At 29.8% G+C, this 27,658-nt stretch overlaps 1 protein-coding gene across 5 annotated transcripts in view; it reads right to left on the bottom strand.

Annotated features, from left to right (window-relative positions):
* The window catches only part of LOC129918418 (uncharacterized), a 302,049-nt gene that overhangs the window by 37,131 nt on the left and 237,260 nt on the right, over window positions 1-27,658 (bottom strand). For all 5 annotated transcript variants that reach the window (XM_055998935.1, XM_055998934.1, XM_055998933.1 and 2 more), the window contains 5 exons: window positions 23,881-24,221; window positions 23,221-23,812; window positions 23,102-23,159; window positions 19,089-19,208; window positions 18,817-19,022 (listed from right to left, as the gene is read on the bottom strand). In XM_055998935.1, the coding sequence (XP_055854910.1) occupies window positions 18,817-19,022; window positions 19,089-19,208; window positions 23,102-23,159; window positions 23,221-23,812; window positions 23,881-24,221 (1,317 nt within the window). The remainder of the gene's footprint in view (window positions 1-18,816; window positions 19,023-19,088; window positions 19,209-23,101; window positions 23,160-23,220; window positions 23,813-23,880; window positions 24,222-27,658) is intronic.

The following is a 27,658-nucleotide window of genomic DNA, read 5'->3' on the forward strand; positions in this document are numbered from 1 at the left end:
TTCATAGAAGCTTAAATGTTTGTTGTATCAGTGACTAATGCGTTAAATATTTTTTTTTTTTTTTCAAATTAATTATTCAGGCAATATCACGGGTAGACTGTAAAACTTTAAATAAAAATGTTACACAATTTTGTAGGTAGGTATTGTGTAAGCTGTAAGGTGTTCATTTTCAAAAAATAAGCTCTACCATCATTTGAACTCAATTTTTAATAATTTTCACATAAATGTTTGAAATTTCACGCAAATTTATTTCATACAAATTTATTTCATGAACTAAGTAACTACAAAGCTTAACAAAATATCAAGCAAAAAGTTTTAAGAACTGATTCAATTTTTTTTTTTTTTTTCGAAATATTGCTATTGTTCATGTCTGGTGAAATGAAAAAATGAATGCATTCTACAATGTTTTATGAGCCGAATTACAGATTTCTGAGTATGTGATTGAAAGGGAAACATTCCATTACAGTGTTGAAGAACTTGAAAAATTTTACTAAAAATAAGAGAAGTAGAATGTAATGTCGAAATTTCCACGCAATTATTTTTATATATTAAATTTTCCGCAAACTGAATAGGAAATGGTTACTGGCACCGAAAAAACGAAAATATGACAAGCGAACAATTGAATAAAAATTAAGTAGGTAAGATAGGTGCGGGTAATAAGGCCTATTGACTAATAAGGCCTATGAAATGCAAATTAAAATCATCAGATTAGCTCCAGGTCCAGGAAGGAGCAAGGAGCCTAGTGACTCTAAACAGTTCTTAAATAATTTCTGATCTCCCTTAGAAAGGCCTTATTACCAATATAGTATTTCAATTGTTAATAACTAAGAAGAATAATACAATTAAATTATTTAAAGATCGAAAAGATCATGTGAAAAAAAAATCTATGATCCACATGACAAAAAGATCCGTTTATAGATTAGGCACACACAATTTATTCAAATACATGTCTTGGCACTTAAAAACATTAAGTGGGTGTTTCTTTTACACTTGAATGTATTATAAACAAACTATAAATTTGTTATTGTTTTTTTTTTTTGTTTCTAAAGAAAAGCCCCCGCCATGAAAAATATCCGCCGAAACTCATCACCATCATCACCGAAAGAGAAAAAAGAATGACTCAAGAAGTGCCACGCAAATACATATAAAACCTATACTCATTTATCGCACAACTTAATGTCGAATAAATTTTAATGAATGTTTACGTTTTGTTGAAGAGTAATTCGTTTGACCTTTCATCATCCACCAATGCAAATAACTCAAAAAATAACCAAAATGACAAAAAGAGAAAATAAATAAAAATTAAAAAAAAAAAGAAGAAAGAGTGTGCGATCCGCGTAGCACAACCGGAATCAGGATAATTAATTTGAGAAAATTATTTGTATTTTTTTTTGTTTTTTGATAATCATCAAGACTCTGTCGGTTGGTCTTAAAAAAAAAAAAAAATAATCAAAAACAAAAACAAACAAAGCCTCTCACAAAAATGAGATGATACCGTGAAATCCGGAGCTAATTATAATTGGCGGTCACATTTGTCACTCAACTCTCTCTCGTCATCGTCATCATAATGCGCCTGGAAATTGTTCAAGGGAAATATTATTTTGCCATTTTTGCACTTAAATATTAAAAATACAAAATCTCAGTCTTTGCAAATTTTGATAGGAAAAATGTTATCTTTTGTTGTCAATTCTCTCAAACAAATGCGACCACACAAAAAAACAAAAATAAAAAAATATCTATACAAAAAAACAACTTGAATTTTCCAGCTTTTACATCCTTTCTTCGCGGAAATCATAAAATGAACAGATTTCAATTATTTTAATGGAGATGTGGCTTTTGGCTACAAAATACAGAAAGAAGTTAAAAGATTTTTGTTTTATGCTTTTTTTTTTTTTGTGTTTTACAAAAAAGTTGTCAAAGGTTAGAGGCATAGGCAATTTCGGGAAATGCACCACCGAAGGCTACTCTCCACATTTTTTTTTTATTTGGAGAAAACTTGTTTTTTACTGAGGGTTGAACAAAAGTTGTTGCATGATGAAAACACAATTTTAACCAAATCTTATTTAATAAGAAACTTTAAATAAAAAAACTGCGTTGTTGTGAAATTAAAAATTCATGGAAATGCGCAAAGTTTACATTCCACAATGAATTTAAGTTTTTTAATTTACAAATCGTCCGTTTTCCACTTTTTTTATTCTTAGAAACTTTAGTTAATATTCTTTCAAAAAATGTGAAAAAGTTAGTTGCGGTTAATAAGGCCTACCTAAAGGAAATTTTTAAATGAATTAAAAAGAATACTTCACAATATAATAAATTGCAATATAATAAATGTTACTGTAAGAATATATTAAATTTGAGGCTTCCCTATACATAATTAGCCTTTTTTCTATCTAATCAAATTCTTAAAAACTGATTTTAATCGTTCGCACCCAAATGTGGAACGCATTCATTTTTTCATTTTACAAAACGTGATTACTTTGTCGAGAAAATTATTTATTTTGGTTCAAAATGTGAAATGTCAAACAAAAATGTTCACTTTGAAACTTTAAATCCAATCCGTTAATTCGAAAAATGTAAGAAAGAGTACATTTTCATTTGCATCGTAGTGTAAATTATTTAAACAAATTAAAATTATTACGAGAATGAGGAACGTACGAAACGTTTAATTTAGCATGAGTCGATTTTCGATATAATTTTTTTGTAATATGTATACAATTTTCATAATATAACAATGATTGATTGGACCTGGTGCAAATTTTTACACACGTAAACGATATGAATCGACGACGATGCATTTTATTATTAAAACAAACAAAAAAAAAAACAATCTTATTTTTAAATTAAGAACCTATTTGTGTAGGTATTATGCGTCAAAATATATATATATTTTTTTTTTTGAGATTCTATATAAAATTATTATTTTTTTCAATTTTAATTTGTAGGCGAATGAAAAAAAAAAATAATAAGAGAGCAAAAACCATTTAAAATGTGTCCTCGTAATTTTTTGTGTATGGCATTTTTTTCCAATAAGACATTAAACCATAAATAAAAAAATTCTATCATTAAATCAAATGAGATTATTTAAATTTCTGTTTAGTGATCATTTGTTTTTATTTTAAATTTTTTTTTTTTTTGTTTTGATGTAGTACGTTACTGCTATTCCAGTGATTTATGTCCTATTAATAAATTGAGTTAATTATTTGATGTTAAAAATATTTCTTATTTTTTTTTTTTTATACTTTGTTTGGATATTTTTAGAATGTGTGAAAGAAAATATAACAAAAAACTTATAGTCGAGGTGTCAATTTTGGCTAACTTTTACATCACAATTTTTGAATATACATATTTCTTTGGGACCAAATGTTTAAACTTTCACAATTTACTAACAATTTGCTTTTAAGGTAGTTATATTTGCAAGTGAAATGAAATTTTTCCCCTTGTTTATTAAAAGAGCACTTAATCCACAAAAGAAAGAGACGACGATACTAAAACTTCACGTTATCAAATATTTAACTTCAAATATTTCACTTCTTCATGATGATTGCTCTCTGGGACCTGATGGAATCCCTCCGATAGTTTTGAAAAACTGTAGATCCGTTTTAGCTCTCCCTCTTCAACACATTTTCGTATTATCTCTTAAATCGGGTATATTTCCAAACATATGGAAAAGCGCATATATTACTCCTGTTTTTAAAAAGGGAGATAAAGCCCACATAACTAACTATAGGCCAATATCTAAACTTTCATGTATTTCAAAGCTTTTTGAGCAAGTTATTTGTGATAGTTTAACGTTCTACTGTAGAAATATTATTTGTAATCAACAACATGGTTTCATGCAAAAAAGATCAACGGTTACGAATCTACTTTCATTTTTGCAAAATTGCTCCTTCGCTTTAGAAAGTGGACAGGAACTCGACTGCATTTATACAGACTATTCTAAGGCTTTTGATCAACTTTCTCATGACATCATAAAGTTTAAATTAAAAATGTTTGGTTTTCCTATAAGTTTTATCACTTGGATTTCTTCTTACCTTAAAAATAGGTCATATCAGGTGAAATTCAGAGGGACCTTCTCAAAATCGTTCATTGCCAAATCGGGCGTCCCGCAAGGTAGTCACCTGGGACCTCTTCTTTTTATTTTAGCTATTAATGACGTACCGTTATGTTTACGTAAGAGTGAAATTCTTATTTTCGCAGATGATATGAAAATTTACAAAAGCATAAGCTCTGTGAATGACATCATATCCTTGCAAGATGATCTTGATAGATTTGCTATTTGGTGTACAAAGAACGGTTTAAATCTCAACCCGACTAAGTGTCAGACGATGACCTTTTCAAAGAAAAAAACTCCTAGTCTGTATGATTATAAGATATCTCATCACACTTTACTCCGTGTGCATAGTTTTAAAGACCTTGGTGTTAACTTTAACTCCAACCTCGATTTCACAGAGCACATAAACCTGATTGTAAACAAGGCCAATTCTATGTTAGGTTTTGTCAAGCGTTGGTCGAAAGAGTTTAGGGACCCTTACGTTACATTAGCTCTTTACAACTGCTTAGTTCGTCCCCACTTAGAATACGCATCTCAAGTTTGGACACTTTTTTACAGCATCCATATAGAAAGAATAGAATCAGTCCAACGTAATTTTATTCGTTTTGCCTTAAAAGGCTTACCATGGACGGACCCTTTTAACCTTCCTTCCTATGAGCATCGAATCAACGTACTGCAGATCCAAACCTTGTCTCAAAGCAGAGTAAATAACGACCTTGTATTTATTCATCAACTTATAACGGGTGTAATTGATGGCCCGGATCTGCTTAATCCTATTAATTTTAACTACCGGAGAGGTGCTCATAACTTTCGTAGCTTATATTTAATAAAACTACCCCAACACCGTACTAATTATGGTATGCATGTGCCCTTAACTCGCATGTGTAAGCTTGTAAATTTGAATACTAATCTGTTTGATTTTAATATTAATAAAACTAGTCTGAAAAAAATACTAAAAACCAGTGTACCACGCTCATAAACTTTTTTTTTTTGTATTTATGTTCAATGTTTACTGATTCTTTTCTCATTTAATGTCTTTATACCTAATTGTATGTACATATGTATATTGAATTATTTTTTTATCAACACTCTTGACTATTAAAACATTTTTGTTTTAAAATTTCGACACTTTCTGAAAATTAAACATGAAATATTAAATTTATTTTTTTGTTCATTTTAAATTTTTTTTATTTTGCATAGATATAATAAATGCTTGTACTAAGCAGTCCCAATCTTTGACCTTCCTATGATATTCGTATCACCATTCTCTTTACTTATTTAGTTCTTTTTAATTTGTTTTTACCTTCAAAAAACACTAAAAAGCGCCGATACGATAATCATCCGCAAATGTTTCGTACTCGGTGAAAATGGACCCCAGCGCGTGCGGTATCTGGGGGGGGAAAGAGGCGTGGGAATATTAAAAAAAAAAACTTCTGTCTTAAAAGGCTTTTGCTATTTAATCACTCTTTAAATAGCTGTTAATGTCGAAAATTACTCTTTAAATTTCTTCCTGATTTGAAATATGATTTTTTTAATAAAAAATTACTCCTTAAATGCCTGCACTGAAACACTAGTAATTCATTTAATAACATCTCTGTTCCGTTGTCATCATGTTCTACAGCTTAGGTATGTAGAACGGAATTCTCACAAAAAAGCAGTAAGATTTTAATGAGTCGAGAACATTTTCTGAAAAAAGAGCAATGAAGTTAAAGAACATAGAGCAGTTTTGCTTATAAAAGCAGTGAAATCTTTTAAAGCAACGAACATTTTTACTGTTCTCCGTGTTCACTTGATCGCTTCACGTTTATCATTGTAAATATAAAAAAAAAGAACGCAGAAAATAAATTTGGTTTGGATTTAAGTAAGCCAGAGGACTGAGCAGTGAGCAGCTATATTGAAAAGCAGTCCCAACTTTTCACTGCTCAGTGGAAGAGCAGAGTAATTGAAAGCAGCTATCGCAATAGCAGTCTCAGCTCTAGTATTCAATAGCTGTTATTATGAACAATACGTATTTAAATATTACAACCAATAACGGTTGAAAATGTCCAACAGCTATTTCTAAGGGTCAATAGAAATCCCAACAATCAGCTCTTATCGGTTATAGCAATGACTGTTTCGAATGTTCAATTTCATGCAATTTCAAAGTCATTAAGTACCGAATTCTTTTTTCTTTTTTTTTCAGATAAGTAAAGTTTTTATTTCTTGATTTTAAGTTAGTATCGATACAAGTGTTATTAAGATTGCAGCACTTAATTACCAGCTTTTTTCTGCATCATTACATTTATAAATTTTTACCACCACACTATTATAGTGACAGACTTAAAAAAAACTGAAAACTGAAAAACTTTTAAAAACTAAAATCGATACAAGACGGTATCCTGGGCGGTAAAAATTAACTTTCTCTTGGGATCATTCATGCACACACGATTTAAAAATAAAAATACCAAAAAATAAAGTAAACCTTTCATATTTCTCTTCAGAACTAGGAACATGTATCTACATTTTTATATACTCGAACTTTCCTAGATATCAATAAAATATATACGACTGAATATACTCGTACACATCGAATGGCGCAGTATAGTAAAAGTGAGTCTTTTACTCTTTTAATCCTCCTCACAAAACAAAAAAAAAAAAACTGAAAAAAACTATCCATTTAAATGCAGCTGCTGTATAATACATGAAAACGTTGTGTTGCAGACATTTTGTCTGATATTGCTGTGAATTTTTGTTAAAACCAAACCATCAGCCAGCAACGCCCTCTGTATGTATGTTTCTGACTTTTAGAAGATTTTTCTTGCTTTTTTTGTGTTTCAAGTTTTTTTTTTTTTGTATTTATGAATTGAAATACACGAGTAAAGTTAAAGAGAGAAAATATATATATTTTTGTGAAATGAAAAGGATATAGATTTTTATGGTACCTATTGCACTTGAGAGTGCTATTTGTATGGAAATGAATATTTCTAAGGATTTCTATTTTTTTTTCATTTTTCTTGTCTTTCTATTATATCTTCTGGAATGTTGTGTTTCTGAGTGTTGTGTCCTGTCCACTCTTGGAAAAAGCTAACTTACTTCGTTTTGTAGATTTAATATTGATAATAATAAATCATTGTGGGTGTTGTTTCTGTGCCAGGAATTCAGCTTATTAAACTGAGGTTTTCAGGCAAAATATAATTTTTCCCTTTCAAGGAGGTGGATTCGTTTTTATGAGGAATGATTTAAAAGAACAATTTGTTTCTTTCCAAAGTGGCCTTTAAACAAAAGTTTTCAATGAAAAATGCAATGGAATTTGTACTGGATAATTATATATTTCTGTGGTTGGAAGTTGGAACTGAATTTTCAGCACGATATTACTTTCACCCTTACTACCATAAATTTCTTGGCATTGAATAAATGTAAGAGAGTATGAGTATAGACTTATCCATTAAATTCATCTCCATTGAAGATTTTGGTAATACCGAAGTAGGAAATTGACAAAGTGACTTGTGATTTGAGCCTGTCCTTGAGCTTGGGTCATTGAACCTGAGTTTCTAATAAGTTGTACCTTCTCCATTCCTTTTTTATTGTTTTTGGCAGGAGATATTGATATGTCTATTAAGTTTTATTTTCATTAAAAAACTTTGCTTTTCACATCTGCTACCGTTGCAGGCGATATATTCCTAATAGCCTATATCAATATGCCTTGAAATTGATAACTTAAAAGTTTAAATTTCAAGGACAAATGAATGAACTTGGATCACCTTCGGGATATGTGTGATAAATAAACCATATCCATTTTTTTTTTGTAAACTTTTTGCATTAAAAAGTTCATGTACAAAGTTCAACTTTTCTATACCATTAGATATTTATCATGCAAACGAGCATTCTATCTACATCAATTTTTGGTTATTGAACCCGTTTTTCATTTTGATAGAAAAAAAACGAAATGAACTTAAATGTAAATTAATATTTGCCTCGTGATATAAAGTAAAAGATTTTGCCTTCGTCATTCAAGAAAAAAATGCTCCCAAAATAAACCCGAAAAAATCAGGATTGATAAACCCAAAAAACGAAAGAACAAAAAAAAAAAAAAAACAATATCTAACAATAGAATTGAATGACAGACATAAAACATGAACCTTTCGATACCTATACTCCTTCTTTCAGTGGCGGATTGTCATTTATTAAATGAAATTGAAAACTGTCCAGTCAAAGAAATTTCTTGACCTATAAGAAATCTACTACAATTTTACCAAATTTACACAAAATTCCTGAAATCTCACGTCATAAAATATGTAGGTACGTCATTTTAGTGAAATTGCAATCAAAAAGACGTTTTATAACAAATCAATTTTTTCAATAAAGTAGACGAACGGATCTAAAAACGCAAATGGTTGCCATATTGTTCAACCGAGGTGTTTGTTTTGAAGCTGTCAAACGAAGTTTTCATATAAAATAATGGCGGTCAGTTTGTTTTTTAGATCCGTTTGTGCACTTCATTCAAAAACTCATATAATAGAGGTAATCTGTAATAAAAGAACATTTCGAATGCAAAATTCCTTGACCAATAAGAATTCTGCTAAAATTTTACCAAATTTACACAAAATTCTCAACTCAATGAAATCTCACGTCATAAAATACATCACTTAAGTAAAGTTGCAATCAAAATGACGTTTTATAACAAATCAATTTTTGAATAAAGTAAACGAACAGATCTAAAATGCAACTGACTGCTATATTGTTCAGAGCAGAGATGTATGTTTTGAAGCTGTCAAATGAAATTATCGTTTAAAATAATGGAGGCCATTTTGTTTCTTAGATCCGTTTGTGTACTTTATTGGAAAATTGATTAAATAAAGGTAATCGGTTATAAAACTTCATTTCGAATGCAATTTCGCCGTAATTTTGTATTTGTATGAAAATCACTCATTGAAGATTGAAGAGAGGAGCCTAAATTTCGAATTTCTCAAAAACCGACCATGTTTTCCTTTCTACAGAAAAATTATACAAGTACATCAAAGTTCAGGGACATGTCTCATCTTCATATATTGGCTTCGGTATTTTGCACAACAAATAACAAGAGCAGACAATAGAAACGAGCGACTTTACTGTTTTTTACCTCGAGCGAGCGTATATATTTTGTTTTATATATTTTTATATCGTTTTGGTGTTGCATCTATTCAATTGGGCTTCAAAAAGATTATGTTAAAATAATCCTAATAAAAAAAGAAAACAATCTTATCTCATCTTTATCCTTGTTTTTGTTGTTGTTATTTTGTTTGTGATGCGCCAGGTATAGGTGTCAAATACATTTAACATTCAAACAAACACAACAAAAGTAAAGTGACAAATATATGAACTTGACCTACGAGTTGAGGATTCATATCATCATACTCTCGGATTTGTATCTCAGATGTTTATATATTTATATTTGTTTATCAAAAGGAATTCTGTGTTCTTTTTTTCTAAAAAAAAAAAAGAAAACAACAAAGAGACAGTGAAAATATTTGTCAACTTGAAAACATGCAAAGCTAGAGCTACCTACTTAACTTTTGGTGTCTCTCTCCCTAATGGGGGTAAATGATTTTAATATTTCTCTATGATTTATTTGAGTGATGAAAGGAAATGTCACACGTGCTTATGTTTTAGTCTCTTGAGGTGTGAAAATATTGTCAATTTGGACATTTATGTTAATATGTTCAGTTTATATGATGTCTCATTTTAGCTGAGTTTTTTTTTTTGTTTTTATTTTTTTTTTTTTTTTGTAAAAAAGTCAAAAAAATAAAATAAACACATAGAAATAATTTGGAATACTTAAGAACATATTCCACGTGAAAGCGATTTTATGAGAATGTTGTTTTTTGTTTTTGATATATTCTCTTTAAGAAAATGAGTGCATTTGTTAAAATTAATTGGTTAGGGTGTACCCACATGATGTATGATAAAAATATTTTGTTGACATTTGGACTACGTCATTAATACCAACTTTTAAAAAAATCACACGTTTCCCGGTTCCTGTTCGTTAAAATTTAATTTCTTAAACATTTAATGAATGAAGCAGTTGGAAAATTTTCCGTGTGCCTCGATGGACAACTCATCACGAAGACGACTGTTGACTCAAGTGTTGGTTAATATTATCTTCCGCTTATAGCAGACGATCCGCGAAAACAGTTAGGCAATTTAGTGAGAGCAATTTATAGATAACCCTTGGATAGGAACTTTCGTTTAAAGTTGACTCTGTGATTCTATATTTATACAGACAATTCATCACAAAGACAACTGTACTTTAAAACTATGTGCTGATTGACTTTTAGTATTCTTACTAGGCTAATTAAAGCCGCCAGTAGCAATAGAGGGCTAGGGAACAAAACGAGAAGACATAACAGTTGTTTACATATTCTCACATATGAAATAAGAAAACTCAAGTGTCCTACACGTGACGTCTAGTTTGTATACATAAATATACTTTTCAAACAATTTAGTCTACGAAATTGATTTTTGTTTTTAATTGGTCATTATTAGTGGTCTATTTATGTAGAAAGTGCATTGCAAGACACTTGTTTTCATATTTTAAGTGTTTTATGATAAGAAATTGTCTGTACGTGACGCTTTATTTTCTGAATATAAAAGCTAAACTCACTTAATCAATTAGTTAAGTGAATAGAAAATAAGTGTTTTACCTAGTTTAATGTCATTTTTTTGGAGAGTTGACGAGAGATTTGGAAGAGGATTTCCCACAAATAATCAACTGAAGCAAGAAATTAAAAAAATACTTCTTTAACATTTTTGAATAGAGCGTTTTTAATGCCAACCTTAGTTGGCAGAGGTCACTTTTGAGAACGGATTTAGCCATGTAGACTTTTTTTATGAAAGAATAACAAACATTTCGACTAAACACTACATTAAAAAATTCATAATTTATAAAACAACAAAAAAATATTCTTTTGCTCACAAAATAAAAAAAATACGCATACGCCACAGTGACCGTTTATGTTTTAACTTTGAAATATTCAATTAAAAAAAAAACACACTACTTGGTGTCGAATACTGCCAAGTGTCTTTTGAAGATTTCCTCCCGTCAAAAAAAAAAATGTTTAATTGTGTTTATTGAGTATTTTGTGCTTTCTTTCAAAAAGCATAAAATGTCAAATCGATTATTAGAATTATTAAAGTTTGTATAGCACTTAGCCAGACAGAAAAGAATGGAATTTCGACGTGAATTTAGCCTTTTGAGAAGAAAATAACCGAACTTCACTCTATACAAACTTTGTCTGCTTAAAATTTTGTCGTACACGTGACAAAATTGTTCTGTACATGTCAAACTAAATTGCAAAAATATTGACATTTGTTTGATATTTTTTTTTCATATTGAATTTAAAATTTGCTGCGAAGACACCAAAGATCAATAGGAAATGAAAATGATAAAAATTTCCCTCAAATTTGAAAGTTAAAATAATGATCAAGAATTTTGATTGACTGGGCCTGTCTATAACTGACGGCTATTTTTCCGAGATATCTTTAAAGTGCTTGAATAAAACAAAAGAGTAAAAGTGTAAAATTAAATTTAAATATGACAGGGTACTAGAGTAACGAAAAAGTTGCTCCTAACAGTTTTTGCGGCCCAATGTAATTTAAATTTAATTTTAAAAATTTACAGTCGTATATTTATTAGATTTTTGTCTACTTATACACTGCATAACTTGTTTGAAATTGTTGGAAATATGCTTCATTTAATAAAAATAATAATCACATTATTCGCGGTTAAGACAATCTACTCTTGTGTATAAGTTTGACAGCTATAAGACAACCATAAACAAGGTTTTTGATCACATTTTCCAAATTTAAACAGTTGTATAAAGTTATACAACGTTTATAAATACGGGGGTTAAAGTTTAGATATTACGAAATAATAAAGATCATATCAGTGGAAGAAAACTACTCGGATAAAGTCAAGTCAAATATTATTGATTTAAGTTTTCTGGTATGAGTTGTCTCGATCTGAATTGAAATGGGATAAAATTATTTTTTTTTTTGTTTTTGTGGTGCTTCTTGTTATCTCGTTCTAAAAAGATACACATGATTGACAACAGATTGTTGTGAAAAAATTAGTAAAAGAATTAAAATTAGTTATATCTTTTAAATTTCGACTCATTAGAAGGAAAAAAGTCCCATCGAAATCATTTTCGAAAAATTTCGTTTTCTTTTTTTTTTTGGAATCCTGGTTTGACTGCTGGATCACTTGTTATGGTGTTCGTGGCATATCCCAAGTTCAGAAATGCTTTATAATATAAAGTGTTTCATTATTTTTATCCTCAAATGATTTTTCTTATCAACTCAGTCTTTTTTTCTTGACCAAATATTTGACCCTTTTACCAAAAACAACTCTAATTTTTATTGCAAATTACATTTCTAAAAAAATACAAAACATGGAAGTAAAAAACAAATAATAACAAAATTACGCACATCTGATGTCTGTGTAAAAAATGATGTGCGCAATTAACCTATAACAGCGCCCCCACAAACAATCCAAAACAACAACTTTTTTGTTTATAATAAAAAAAATTTAAATGAATGAATGAATTTTCTTCTTCGTTTATGTTTTGATAAAGAAATTAAAAAAAAAATCACAAATACATCAACCTATCTTTTAATTAATTGAAAGCTTACTTAAAGTAAATTGAAAGAGTGTATATTGATAGGGTGGTATCGGTATCAACTACAAAAAAAAAATATCAAAAGAATATTTCTTACTCAATATACTACAAATACATTATACCTACTTAGTCATATAGGTAATCCCATTAGACTTTTAATAATATTGAACATTAAATTGATATACGATTAAAAAAAAATAGAAGAAAAAAAAGGTTCAAGGACACATGGCACCGGGAGGTCTTCAAAAGAAAAAAAATCTCTTTTTTTAAAAAACCTTTCATTCTGATGATGATAATAGAAAAAAAACATCCTTTGACATTATTTAATATTCATCTAGGATTTTCGGTGAATCAGAAGAAGAAAGCACTTTATAGCCCGTGTTATTTGTCAAAGGTATACACACAAAATAATGTCTCATAATTCTATAAATTGTTTGATTTTTTTTTTATATTCAAAGCAATAAAAGAAGAGAACAAAATTTTTGTATTTAAAAATACCAACAAAAATAAACAGAAAAACAAAAGGGGTTATAAACGGGCCGGCTGCTTTACGCACCTAAAATAAGTATTTTTCCGTATCAGATGTTTGCGCTCGTAATAAAATGATTTATAGATTTACGTTTCTTATACAAAAAAAAAAAAATAAAAATTAAAGAAAAAATAAAATCAAAACAAAACAAAACAGAAGAGAAAGAGATTCTTAATGTTGATTCATCAGATGAAATCGAAAGAAAAAAAAACAAAACAAAAAAGAAATACGCCTTTTTTACAAAACAGATGAAGAAGAACGTCCCGGAAGACGTTAAACATCACATTACCATCTGACGATTGATGAGGGTGGTGCGGACGTTTTGGCATAAATATAAAATCCAAATTAAAAAATTCAACAAAAAATTAAAAAAAAAAAAAAAAATACCTACTCAATAATTTTTTTTTTTTGCTGAACTTGAAAAAAAAGCTGCTAATGATGAATATTGTGTCCGACTGAGGGAAAGAAGAAGTAAGACAAATGAGTCGATTTCTTGTTAATTGTTAGCAAATAAAATAGACTGCACTATGTAAGTTTGAGATGGATGATGGCTGTTCTGGTTAAAAATTCTCATAAAAACGTAAAAATTCCAATAAAATCAAAAGTTCAAGATCTAAACTTGGATATTCTTTGTTTTCAAGGATTTTACTGTGTGTAAATGTGTTCAATAATGTTGTCTAGAAATGCATGTTACATGTTAACATGCTTATACATAGACTTAAAGTAAGTCAAGGTCCTATCATCATTTTTCATCGACACTTAGAACAAAACTTACTATGACAATCAAGACCAACAAAAACACGTGAAAATGTTGATTTTTCGATTAACATACCAAAGAAAAAAAAAATAAAGAGTAAACATAATGCGTTTATAGATAAAAACAAAAACGAGACATGTACCAAGCTTTCTTTGTCATAAAGAGAAAATAGTAGAAGGTGAACGACTTTAGTGATGCCAGAACTTTTTTTTTACATCATCATCATAATAATGCAGAACATCGAAGATGACAATAATTTGCGGTCAATGATGAGCAAAACAAGACAGTGATTTATCACCCAAGTTGACAAGATTGAGGACATTATTTTAAGGAAGTCGATGTTGATGGTTTTTTGAACTTGTTTTTTGATTTGATTAATGACTCAAGGTGATGTCAGATACTTTGTTGGGTAGAAAGTTCAAGTTGACATTTCAAATATGATGTCTCGCCGAATATCAAACACACAGGTAGGTCGTTAGACGTTCAGGTGTTCACATAGTTCGTTCTAGATTCTAGATAAAATAAGGTCAATGTAACATAGTATGTCCGATATAACCTTTTAAAGGAGCTGCCTTTTTCTTTTTCTATTTCTTTTGCGTTTTTCTGGAAGAGGGCGCTGCAGTCATTAAGGATCCGTTTACAACTTGTTTCAGGTGTGTTTGCTCCGAACGAAATTTAAAAGGTGCATACCAAAATATGCGCATGCACTCGAAACAGTAATGACTTTCAAAAGTCTAAAGAAATGAAAAAAATAGTCTAGTAAAGACTTGACACTTTAGAGAAAGTGAGCCAACCAAAGTCGTAAAGGATGGCACAAAGTTTTCAAAACCTTGATCAATATCTGAAAAGAATCAAAAGTGAAAGGGTTACTTAGGGTTAAAGCTTTAAGCTTGGTTATGGCTTTGAGCTTGGTTACTTAAGTTATCAAGTAATAACAAAACTTGAAACTAGAAACACTTCACATATAGACAAAATTGTATGTTGCTAATACTGGTAAGCCCAGTGCCACCAGGAAAAAAAATGTTTGGAAATAATCCAAATACTTTCAACGAACTCGTTATACTGCTTTGGAAATTCACGTAATGCCAAGGAAATTCTAAAGAAACGAGTTGAAACCCGTAGGAGACTTAAGGAACTAAACTGTGTGAAATCTAGCTCTCGGTAAGGTACTTCGACAACTTGAGAACAAACGCTCTATTTATGTTTTTCCTTTATTGTTAAGTTAGTTAATGGAAATATTTTATATTCCTAGACGAAACTTCAGAAATTGCCCGATAGCATTTTTATCTCTAACTATCGCACTAATTACGAACGATTTTTCCCATTAAATAAAATGTTTAATTTATTTAATTTGTTCAACAATAAATATAGCAACTTGTTTGACCAATCAGTTAAATTCTCACATAATTTTAAATTAATTTTCTATTCAATAGTTTAATTTATAATTTTATTATTATTAAAAAAACCTATGTAAATTTTAATAAAGCTGGTAAATATTGAAGCTAGTATTTAGCTGTGTGTTAAATAAATAAAGATTATAACACTAAGCCGAATCTATGACTACGCCCCGTTATTAACGATGGCAATTGGCTAACACAATTGACGAACTGGAAGTTTTAACGTCTGAGAAGGATTGGTTCCGAAAAACTTCGACAGTCTTTCTCTGAGAAGCTGACAACTTAAAAACTTTATGAGTTCCAGAATTTTTCTTCTTCGGAATCGGACACCCAGACCATATTGGATGATATTCAAGGTGATTGTACCGAAAATTCTGCAATAACACTGGTCAACAAGGTTTTTGCCACAAGAACCAAAATATACTTTTCTAGTAGTTTTTAGGGTGCTGAATCCGAATCTGAAGTCAGAAAAATTTGATTGGCCTTCGTTTTTGAAATATTACCGTTAGAAAATGTCAAAAAAACGTAATTTTGGCTGTTTTCGAGGTTATGTTTTTATGTAGAGTAATTAATTGTGAATAAATTTGTAACGGCGCCTATAAGAGCTAGTTTTATTCTTTCAAAAAATGTTTAAATCTTTCCGATATCTCTTTTATTGCCCGAGATATTTAAAATTTAAGTAGCGGTCTTTGAATCAGAAACAACACTGGCCAACCAAATTACACTTTTTATGCCACAAGAATCAAAATATACTTTTCCGAAGGTTTTTGGGTTGCTGAACTCGAATTCACAATCAGAAAAATTTTATTAGCCTTCGTTCGTAAAATATTACCGTTATAAAATGCAAAAAAGGGTTTTTTTTATAACGGTTATATTTCAAGAACGGAGGCTAATAGAATTTTTCGGATTGCGGATTTGAGTTCAGCAACTCAAAAACCTTCAGAAAAGTATATTTTGGTTCTTGTGGCAAAAATTTTGTGACCAGTGACTTAAACTTTAGATTAAGTTTAGTTTCTCTTTGACTTATTAAATGAAACTTAAGATATCTCGAGCAATAAAAGAGATATCGGGAAAATTTTAAAAGTTTTTGAAAGAAAAATATCTGTTTTTATAATAACCGTTACAAATTTGTTTATAATGAACTACCCCACATAAAAATAGAACTTCGAAAACAGCCAAAATTAGGTTTTTTGACTTTTTCTAACGGTAATAATTCAAAAACGAAGGCCAATCAAATTTTTCTGACTTCAGATTCGGATTCAGCACCCCAAAAACTACTAGAAAAGTATATTTTGGTTCTTGTGGCAAAAAAAAAGTTAAATTTTGTTGACCAGTGTAATCTTGGCTTTAGGAAGTAACTCTAAGGTGAGATTTAGTAACTATAATAAATACATGACTGGATAATTGACAATGTCTTCTGCTTAGAAAAAAAGGGCCTCCAAAGGGCTTTGAGAATTGAAGAGTTGAGAAATAAAAAAAAAAAAAATAGTAACATTTCCAAAAGTTTCAGCAAAAGTATAATAATTAGCCAAAACGGTGTAAGCTTTCATCCTTTTTATAGGCCATTTCAAAAGAAACGCATTTGCTGGTCCTGTTCTAAATATAGTTGAACTTACGAAATGACCTGCCAAGTTATCCAGTTCACAACCAATACCTGACCTAGATGGAGTACCCAATTTCGTATTAAAACATTGCTTCCACAGACCAGTTATGATCTTTTTAATCCTCATCATCTACATCAACGCCAGTTCTCGCAAAAATTAAAAATTGCAAAAATCTTGATGATTTCTAAGAAAGATCAAGTGAATGTTGTATCCAACTACAGGCCTATTTCCCTTTTTAACCTAAGTACGCTCTTGGAAGAGTATACTTAGAAAAACGAAGTAACATCATTCCAAGTTTGGAGTTCATTCATTGTGAAAACATTGCACATGTTTTTCCAAAAACTTCTTCGTGCAACTGGGAAGCTACAAGTCAACAGTAAAGTGTATAACAGAACTAGAATTGCTCATTTTCGAAACATGGACGATTTCTGTACATCACTGTGACCTTCGACCGTTTGCAAGTAACTGCAACAGCAAATAGGATACCCGGGAAAATCCTGAGTATCTGTAACGGACATTTTTTCAATTACACTGCAGAAATGTTTACAATTATCGTCAATGAAACTTGTCGCCAACCACCTTAACCAACTTATATAAAGGATTTCGCGACATTGATCTTGTTGCACCACTCAACGACTAAGAAACAAAGTTATTTCAAATTTTTCAAGTTGTATTCCCCAAAAACCATGTGGATTTATTTTTAAAAATCGACATAATCTCTGCCATACATTCATGTTCCTGAAAATAACCCTGAGTGTCAATGACTTTGTCATAGAACAAACAATTTTATAAACAATTCTTCAATGTACGACAACTAATGACCAAAAAATTATTACTTAATAATTAAAACGCTCATTCTAGTGTGAAATTAATTATTGTATTTTGTGTGTGGTTGGAATTTTTTCATTATAATTTATTGCAACAATACAAGTGCAACAAACGCACTTGGAATTGATGATCAAACAAAAATAATTAAAACAAAAATCATCATAATTAAGGAAATAGAATCTAGTTGCCATCATCATTCAAAGTCTAAATAAATGTCTTTTGACAAATATTATTAACACCTTTAATCGATTAAAATAATAAAAAAAATATCTTAACTTGATCTTGAATTTTAAGTAGAAAATTATTATTGGCCCTTTGTGTGTTTGTTTATTTCTTTTTTGAAAAAGAAGAAAATATTTGCACTTCCTTTGACGTCAATGTCGTTTGTTGGCTTTTAAAAATGATTATCATCATAAAATTCCTCATAAATGCTTATAAAAATGTCCTCTTCACAAAGACGTGAGAATTCTTCCTTCTCCTAGTCAACTATAAATACATGACAACAACTGCCAATAATAATATTATTTAAGTCCATTTGTCACCAACCACCTCAGTAGGTACTCTCGCATAAAAATAAAACAATAAACTTTCAATGATATTTTTAAAACAATTTTTCAGCAGTAATTTCTTTTTCAAACAAAAAAGAAAAGGTAAAAATCATTTTTTGAATGATTTAAACGATCATTGATCGGACTGCATTCCCCAAAACACAAAATTCCAATGATGATGATCATCTTTGCTGACTGATAAAATTTCTTTGGTTATTTAAAATTAATTATATATTTAATTATGTTGTGTTTGGATAAATCAAATTGTATTTTCACATTCACAATTTTGTTTATATCGAATAAATTTTGAATTGCAAGTATTTCAGGATTTAATTGAGAAAAATAAAAATACAAATCCCAGAGGGAAATTATTAATAAGTCCGAAAAAAAATACTTCATTCTTCATTCCTTGCTTAATAAAATCATATTTAAAAAAAATATATATTTAAGAATTAAAAGAAAAACTTACGTTTTACATTCCGAACTGCTAGGCGCTCTTAATTCCAACATTTGTGATGTCTTCGTTATGATAAGAAAGAATGTATTCTTATCTACCGCAGATTGTCGCACCAAAGTTTGCTGATCAAAACATGTTATTGGACTGATAAATTTATTCACCTCAGTTGTACCGGTTGCGGAAATATTTTGGAAATTTTTCAACGCATATTTATCGTCCTACAAAAAATTTAAAATAAAATTTAAATCAAAAGTCATATCAGTATGATAATAAAGAATTTTTACCTGTTTTGTTAGCAAAAGCAACATATTTTCAAAGAGCAATCCATGCAATTGTGTGCCAGGATTCTTTTTCATTGTTAAACCTCCATCGTGGATGAGTTTAAGTTGAGTTAAGTCCAAATTCTGCAAAAAAAAAGGAATTGATAAAATTAATACTTAAAAATATGAAAAAAGATTTTCAGATTTCAACTATGCAATATGCAAAAAGGATTTTAATTAACTTGTAGAAACTACAAATTTGGAGTTCAATAATACAAAATTACAAACAGGTTTGGTAAGTTTTGAAAATAATGTTCTAACTGTAAATGGAATTGGACAATTTAGAGCATTTTCAATAAATCGTTAAAACATTTATTATAAATTCTGATCACTATCCATCAAAAATCCTACTATAGGTCGTTTCAAATCAAAAGTCCTGACTCAGAGTTTTTTTTCTCCCTTCCAATAAAATTGATAAGAAATAAACAAAAAACTCAATTTTATTGGCTCATTGCGACAAATCAACTCAAAAATAACAACAAATCATGCTTGTTTGAATGAAAAAAATGCTAGAGAAAAAAATAAACAAACGAAAAATCTGCATTTGTTTATTAATGATTTCTATGGTGACGACTCCAAAATAATTGAAAAATAAAAATAAGATATTTACTGCCCAATTATACAAATGAAAAGATGTGAATAGAATTTTAGGTTATGAATTGCTATCATATAAACTGGACATTTCTGGTCCATCTTCACCAATATCTTCTGAAAAGTTATCCCAACTGCCTTCAAATAATAAATAATTAAATAATTGTATGTTTTTTTGTATTGTCAGCGGATATGGAGTGATGCAAGCCCGGGAGACTTGCCTCCGCTTTCTGAGGCTAACCCAGTGAATCTAACAGACGGATCAATTAATTAAAATAGGGATATCAAGAACTGTTCTTCATTATTTTAGCGTAATTTTAGAAAAAGTTCAGCTGCCTCATAAATGCTTCCTTCCAGTAAGTGAATGAGTTTTTTTATTTTTGCTCAATTTTCCATGGGACTTTTGATTTGAAACGACCTATAGAAATTAATAACTCAATATTTTTTATTTAAAGATAGTTATTATTGGTTATCGAAATAAAATTTCCCTTGTAATAATTCCCTTTTTGAAAAATGGAGTAGTGTTTTTTTGGGATAAGAAGAGGGAGGCTAACATAATAAAGAAAAAGAATGTTAGTAATATATCATCACACATGACTTTGCTTAAACTTATTACATCAAATTCGAGCCCTAAGAAGAGTAAAAGTCGATTTAATGCATTTTTGCGCCTGTATTTTCACTGCAATTGATAGAGTCGGTTGGTAGTTTTTTTATGGAATCTGTGAAAAAGGTATTATGTTACCTACATCAATCTGTTAAAAATTTTGTTTTGTTTTTTTTTTTTTTTTTTGTATAAGAATCAAGAATCTAGAGAGCCGATAGGAATATCTTGGGTTAAAGGGTAAAAATGTTTTCAATCAACCAACTGCTGCGACTGGATCGCGACTTGCTCTAATGGTAAATGTTGCTTCATAATTCAATACAATATTTTAGATTTAATTTTATAAAATTAGATTTCTTAAATAACAAAACCAAGTTTTTAAATGGTTTTGAGACCTAAACTCAGTTTCGTTCACCTTACAAATTATTGAAAACAAAAATTGAAAATGGTAAGAGCAGTTTGAAACAAAAAAAAAATACAAACAGTAAAAAAAAAACAATTAGGCCATTAAAAACTTTTTTCGCCTTTTTTTTTTTTCGTCGTCAAGTCATGATGGATTGTTATCTCGAGTTCGATTTTTTTTTTACGAATCCCATACATATTTGCCCAGTATCGCAAGTAAAAACAAATGCAAATTGCAAAAAGCAAATTATTTGTTTGTTCAATATCAAATAAAAGTCTTATTTTGTATGAGGCTTTGCAATTTAATCGTTAGGGAATCATAATACCTTCTCTAAGGTATTTTTTTTACTGAAATTCCTTCATATTATGGTGCAGTTAAAAGGTTTAAAACCATAAAAGAGTTAAAATCGTTATCAGTTTTTTTTTTTAATATTGTTATCTTAGGTCACTTTGATGTAGCAAAATCGAAATAATAAAATTTAGGGAGATGCGATTTTGAGCCATAAAAATAGTATGGCGTGAGATCATTTTTAAAACTTTTTTTTTGCAATGTTTGCCATATTTACATATATGATACCGTTTTTAAACTTTTCAAACTATTTTGTTCGTGGTATAAATATTGCAGTGGTAACATAAATTCCAAATGCTAAGAAACGCATATATTTATGTTGCCTCATTTATTTTCTACATAAAGGGATCTTACGAAACCATTGGGCTACATAAATAAACAAATAAGTTGAATGAACTGATCAGATATCTTCTGAAAAAAGTCTATATTAATCCAAATTAATTTTTCGATAAGGGACAATGTTTTATCTGGAAATGGGATATAAAACAAAAGATCCAAATCTTTTGAAGTACTCGATCATTAATATATTTCGACTTCTTGAAAAAACCACCCGTATGAAAATGTATACGTTAAAGGTTAAATTAATCAAATTTGAAACAACAATCGTGAATTAGGCAAATATGTTTTTCAATAAAATTGCATCGAATAAATCTCTTTTTTTCATAAGAGATTTATTCGATGTTGTCTACTTCAAGACGTACTCAAGAATGTCAGTGCTTTTTTACAAAAAAATTGCAAACATATTCAGCTTTTAATTAACAGCGAACATCTTGTTATTATTTTGGTTAACATGTTTATCCATCTGCTTTCAATCATTATTAATTTCCTACTCTAATACATAAAAATGAATATAAGAATATTATTCACAATCGTGCATAGGTATGCAATTGCACTGACGCGAAAAAGCTAATATTATATAATATGACAAATATGTGAGTTTCAACGAAATATTTATTTTCATCGTTCAGAGTTTAAAAAGCGAGTAACAGGTGAATGAAATTGTCATTTTCCGCATACCTACTGTTTTATTTTTTTATATACAATGCAAATGGAGTGATTGAAATTTATGATAGCTATGTGCAAGTGCACATGTAAGGGGTAATTCAATACCATTGCTTGTGATGAATTTGAACATTGAAAAAACTGTAAAGCCAAATCCCCTAAAATTATAGAAAAAAAAAACATACTTTATTAAAAAAACCAATGCTACATTCCCGGTCGTATTCAAAAATGAGAGCAATATAGCTTGTAATTAATAGAACCATTTTTTTTAAATCGAAATCAATAAAATATGTGCTTTGAAAAGTGAGTAAACCGTTGAACTCATCGTTTTGCATACAACCCTCAGTTTTTTTTTTTTGAAGAAGGGAACTTCAGGGGTGGAAGAGTCGATACAATTGTACCGAATTTAATGCATATGCGTCTCCTTGAGTACAAAATACAATTTGCCTGAATTCGATACAATTTGTCAGTCTGCATCTTTGAAATTCATTTAAAATCTGTCTTTAAGAAAAATGTTAAGACTTTATTCGATTTCAGAATTTCGGTCTGAAATTAACTCTATACAAATAACAATGATTGTATTAAATTTTGTTTTTTCGCATCAGATTTTTATAATATCTAGATGTTGTAACAATCTGCAAGTAGCTCAGGGCTACGAATAGATTGGTTAAACTTGCCTCACAGATTATAATCTGTGAGGCAAGTGAGACAATAATTATTGATTTTTTGGAAAATTCTCTGTAGAATCCGATAAGAAGTTTTAGAAAAATTAAAAAAAGAAGAATTCATAAAATGTAAATAGTGTAAGTATGCCTTATTGCCTTTTACGAGAGTGAAAGACAAATATTTAAAACAGTTTTTAGCAAATCGAAAGTGTGAATCAAAATTAGCTTCCGAATTGAAAATCAGAACAATGCTATTGCTTAAGATATAGATAATTCCTTAAAACTTTTTTACAATGTGGCTGTCAAACTATAGACCAATTAATTGGTTCGATAAGGATAAAATTCGTTTTGGACTTCTAAAACTTACTCTAAATTCCTCCTTGTCAAACGTTGACCTGTCTAATTTTCGCTGTATTGTCTGCAATCTACAATAAAAGAAAAGATTCAGTTAAAATATGAAAAACAGAATAAACAACAACAACTCACTTGTGTGCATCCTCAGCAATTTTCACAGCCTGATTCACATCAACTAATATCCTTTTCGAATAATCCAAAGCACGTTGCACTGCCTCCGCTTCAACATGATCATCTGGCACCACACGTTTTGTTATTTTATACAAATTCTCAAATAACAATGGATATTTGGTTAAACGCTGCAACACAGTTGGTAGCAAATCTTTCAATTGCAAACGCCTACACGCTCTGTGCGATTCAGCTTTGGTTAGAAATCTTTGGAGATTTTCATCTTTGCGTCGTTTCTCTTTCAGCGCTTCCAATGCAATTTGTTGACGTGCACAAAATTTAGCAGCATGTTCACGCAACTCTTCACCCGATTGCCCATCAAACATGCCAGCTAGCAAATCACCAACATGTTGAACAATATGATTATGCTCTAAACGACGCAATTTTAATTTTTGCTCAAATGAACTATGGAGTTCTTTGAGTGAGAGTAAGGCAGGCGGAAATAGTAAATGCAAATGATCGTGTGGCAATACACCACACTCTTGGAGTGGTCGCATAAATATACCCTCCAGGAGTTTTAAGGTACGAACGTGACTTCGTTCTGTTTGATAGATTTCTGAAAGAGTAAAAAAAAAAGGGAAATATTTGATTAGGGTTGCCAAAGTGATAATATGAACAACTTACCGTTTATAATTTCCTGGCGTTTTTTCTCAGCATCAGTTAGTGCTGCCAACACTTCAGCTGCAATATTCGAACTCCAGTCAACTTCATTTGCTAAATCATCATCGTCATCACTATCAACCCATTGTTTGTTGGGTCCAGTTGCTAAATTTGAATGATTGGCAACATTTGAATTAAACAAATTATTGCTAATGTGTGTGGTAATTGTTGTTGGTATTGGTACTGGACCACCAACTTGTTCCATTGAGGTACTTGGGCTCTCAGAACCACCCCCAGATGATAGACTAGAATTAGAGCTCGCTGTATAGTTGGAATTGGATAATCCCAAATCGGGTTGGTCATCACTAAAAAACAGAGAAAAATGTATTAGATTAGTAAGAAAGTTAATAAAAGTTGGTTTCGAAAACGATTTTTGAACTGAATGAAGGAGAAAACACACACACACACACTCTTTTTTTTTGTAAGAGCTCACTTACTTATCATAGTTATAGCCAAGGATCTCCTTGAAGCTCTTGCTCCTTGTGTAACGTATTTTACTTTTCATTTTGATGTTTTTTTGTTTTTTTTTTTTTTTTGTTATTTACGCTGGAGCGCTGGGCACTTTAGGTTGTCAAGTTTAAAATTCCTACAAGACGGAAGGATTTCGTAGCAAATTGTTAATTTATTTTTGTGGAAAATGGAAAATATTCATCCACCTGTTGCCTTAACGGTCTTAATATTCAAACTGTCGGCCTAGCCTAAACACCACACAAGTCAAGTGTCCTACATTTTTTTTTTAACCAACAAGGACCTGGCCAGACGCAATAGGGGGTTCTATTTCTTTAGAAGTACACGACGACGAATGATGATGATTGCACTCTCACCTTAAGTGAAGAGATATACCGTACCCAGTTTTTCTTTTTTAGTCTTGGGTAGTCTGGCTTGGCCAGGCTCAGGTCAGGATGGGAGGAAAATTTTCAAGGAAAATTACATCAGTTGTGGAAAAATTTATTTTCTTCAATACGCTCCTACTGGCACTTAGTTTTGTTGGATCTGTAGGGCAAGAAAATAATTGTAGTATTCTATTCTAAAGCTATACTTGGCTTGTTTGCATTTGAGGTTGGGGTGATGGTGAGGGAAAAAAAACTAGGTCTGAGAGGGTATAAAATAGTGAGTGAAAGTGTGTATTCAATTTGTGTAATTAATATCCGGCATAATAGATGGCTGTCAATAGAAATAGTTCATTCGGATACCGTTTATCTATCATGGCAGCAGTAGCAATATACACATCCGGAAAAGGAAATTGAAAAACAGCTAGATATTGATTTACAATAGTTTATTTTTCTATTTATCAACTTGCTTAATACTCGTTTGTCTCTCTATTGTCATGTGTGGAAAGGGGGGAGGTGGGTTTTGATGGAATTGAACCCAATAGCCTCATAAGTGTTTAGCATAACCATCTTTTTTGTCTAATGGATATTAGACCACACACACGCAAGGTCGTTGTCTGATATGAGGAATAACTTGTGGTTTTTTTTTTTGTTTTTGTATTTTTACCCGAGAGACCTGAGTGAGGCACTCTATTGCTAATAATTATGTTTGTTTGTTTGGCTGCCATAGAGTCTATGTTTTATTTTTAAAAAAGATCGATCTTTGAAGATACTTTTCTTTTTTTCTTGTTGTTTCTTTGAATTGATTGGTAATTTGTGGGTTTCTTGGGAGAAGAGTAAGTAGGTGCACTCAAAATAGTATTTTTTTTTTTTTACCTTCAAAAATGAATGAATACTAGGAATAAAACATAATCAAAAGGAAAAAAAAACAAAAAAAAAAGTGGAAACTTGTGAAAAGATATTTCATAAAAGCTACAGCGAAGTTGATTTCTTGGACCTTCCTACACACGTTTAATATGTTGTTCTGGTTAATGTAGACGAACAATATTTCTTAAAATTTCGAGTGATTTTTGTTTTTTTGCAAAAAAAAAAAAAAAAAAAAAATACTAAATACAAGAAAAATATGTTTGTTTCATACAAGATTGTTTGAAACTAAAAAAAAAGCACCTGTGCCCGTTTTGTATTATGAAAGTTTAAGACTAGGAGATTTGGGTCAGTGTTTTTTTGTTCTTAGTTTTTTTCTTGTTTTTTTTATTGATTATGCAGAAAATATATTTTTTTGTGGATTTATTTATAGGAATTCATTATTTAAATAAGAGAGGTGAAAATTGATTGAAATATATAAAATTGTTTACCTAATAAAGGGGAAAAGGGGGATAATTGAAATCCTCAGAAAGTGAGGTCAATATGTAGCTATTCTAGAAACGCACTCAGAACTATCGAAACTCTGATTTTGTTCAAGCACGTCACAACGCAAATGCTTAACATTTTAGATAATGTATGTGGTCATTTCAGAAAAAAAAAGACAAGTTTGTTGTTATCGCAAGTTGACTACTATGTCGACAAATGATGTATAGAAGATAAAAAAGAATTGAATGAAAACTGATAAAAATGCTTTATTTAACACAGAAATAAAATATTGCACTCGATAAGCCTATTTTTTTATAAATGGTTTTTTTTAGAAACCAGGGAAAATTTGTGACAATTCTTAAAAAAGTTTAAAAAGGTTGCAGTGAAGTTTTCGCCATAATCAGTTTTAAAAAAAGTACCTGATTGAAACTAGTAATAATCTAACATAATGGCAAAAATCTAAAGATAGCGTAACAATATCTTAGGAAAAACCCTTTTATTTAAGGGTCAGAGAAAATTGGTGAGGATTGCTAACGTATATCTTAAAAAGAAAATAGTACCCTAGTGTTTTATTTTACAAAGGGAACAGGAATCAATAGAACTAATAAAATTATTTTATGTAAAAGGGTGTTTTTCGAGGAGGAAAGAAAACACTCGTTTGCAAAATTAAAATTTTCCATAAGACGGATTTTTTATCAAAGAAGATTTTAGTCTTTTTTAGGTACAAAGTTTTGTTCTTACTTTTTTTTACTTTGATAATATTTTGTAAAGAAAAATGATTCGAATGAATTTTTGCAAAATAATTAACAAAACAACATAAAAAAAGCTTTGCATTTTTTTTTAGAAATTTCATAACTTATTATAAAATCACGTACATATTTATTATGTCGCACTCGTAACGTAACTATATCAAGCATAGAAGCATAACAATATTTAATTATGCATGACGTTATAAAAAATACCATGCGTCATGTCAATTACGAGTAAACGTGTCACACCCGTAACGGTGTAAAAATTTAAATTAATACAAGCAAACAAAATTGCGAAAAGTGAAAACAATTATTTATTAAATAACAATTAATTTTTAATTTTTAAGGTAAACTCAATTTTGATTTTTGACATTTTTTAATTTTAGGTGGATAGTGAACATTTGACTTTGACAATAAAAATATCAATGTTGACTAGATTTTACGTTTCAGTTTATTATAATAATTTTTCTTTCTTTTTCTGTTTTATTATTTTTAATATATTAAGTATTTTCTTTCTTTTTTTCTTTAAAATCAAACAAAACATCACTGAAAGTGAATATTTTTTATAAAATAGTGGTGATATTATTTTTTCTATTATAGGTGATATAATTGTTTTGTTATTTTCCTCCAAACTATGTGAAGTAAAATCTTATTGCCGATCAAATTTTTCAGTAAATCATACATTTAACTTCGAAAAAACACAAAGAGTTTTTTATTTAAAATTTTTCAATAATTGGGAATGAAAAATTGATAGTAAGATATTTGTAAAAAAATTCAAAAATGTAATATTTGAATATATTGTTTTAATATTTT

This window comes from Episyrphus balteatus, chromosome 4, assembly GCF_945859705.1.
Source record: "Episyrphus balteatus chromosome 4, idEpiBalt1.1, whole genome shotgun sequence".
NCBI classification, from domain to species: Eukaryota; Metazoa; Arthropoda; class Insecta; order Diptera; family Syrphidae; genus Episyrphus; species Episyrphus balteatus.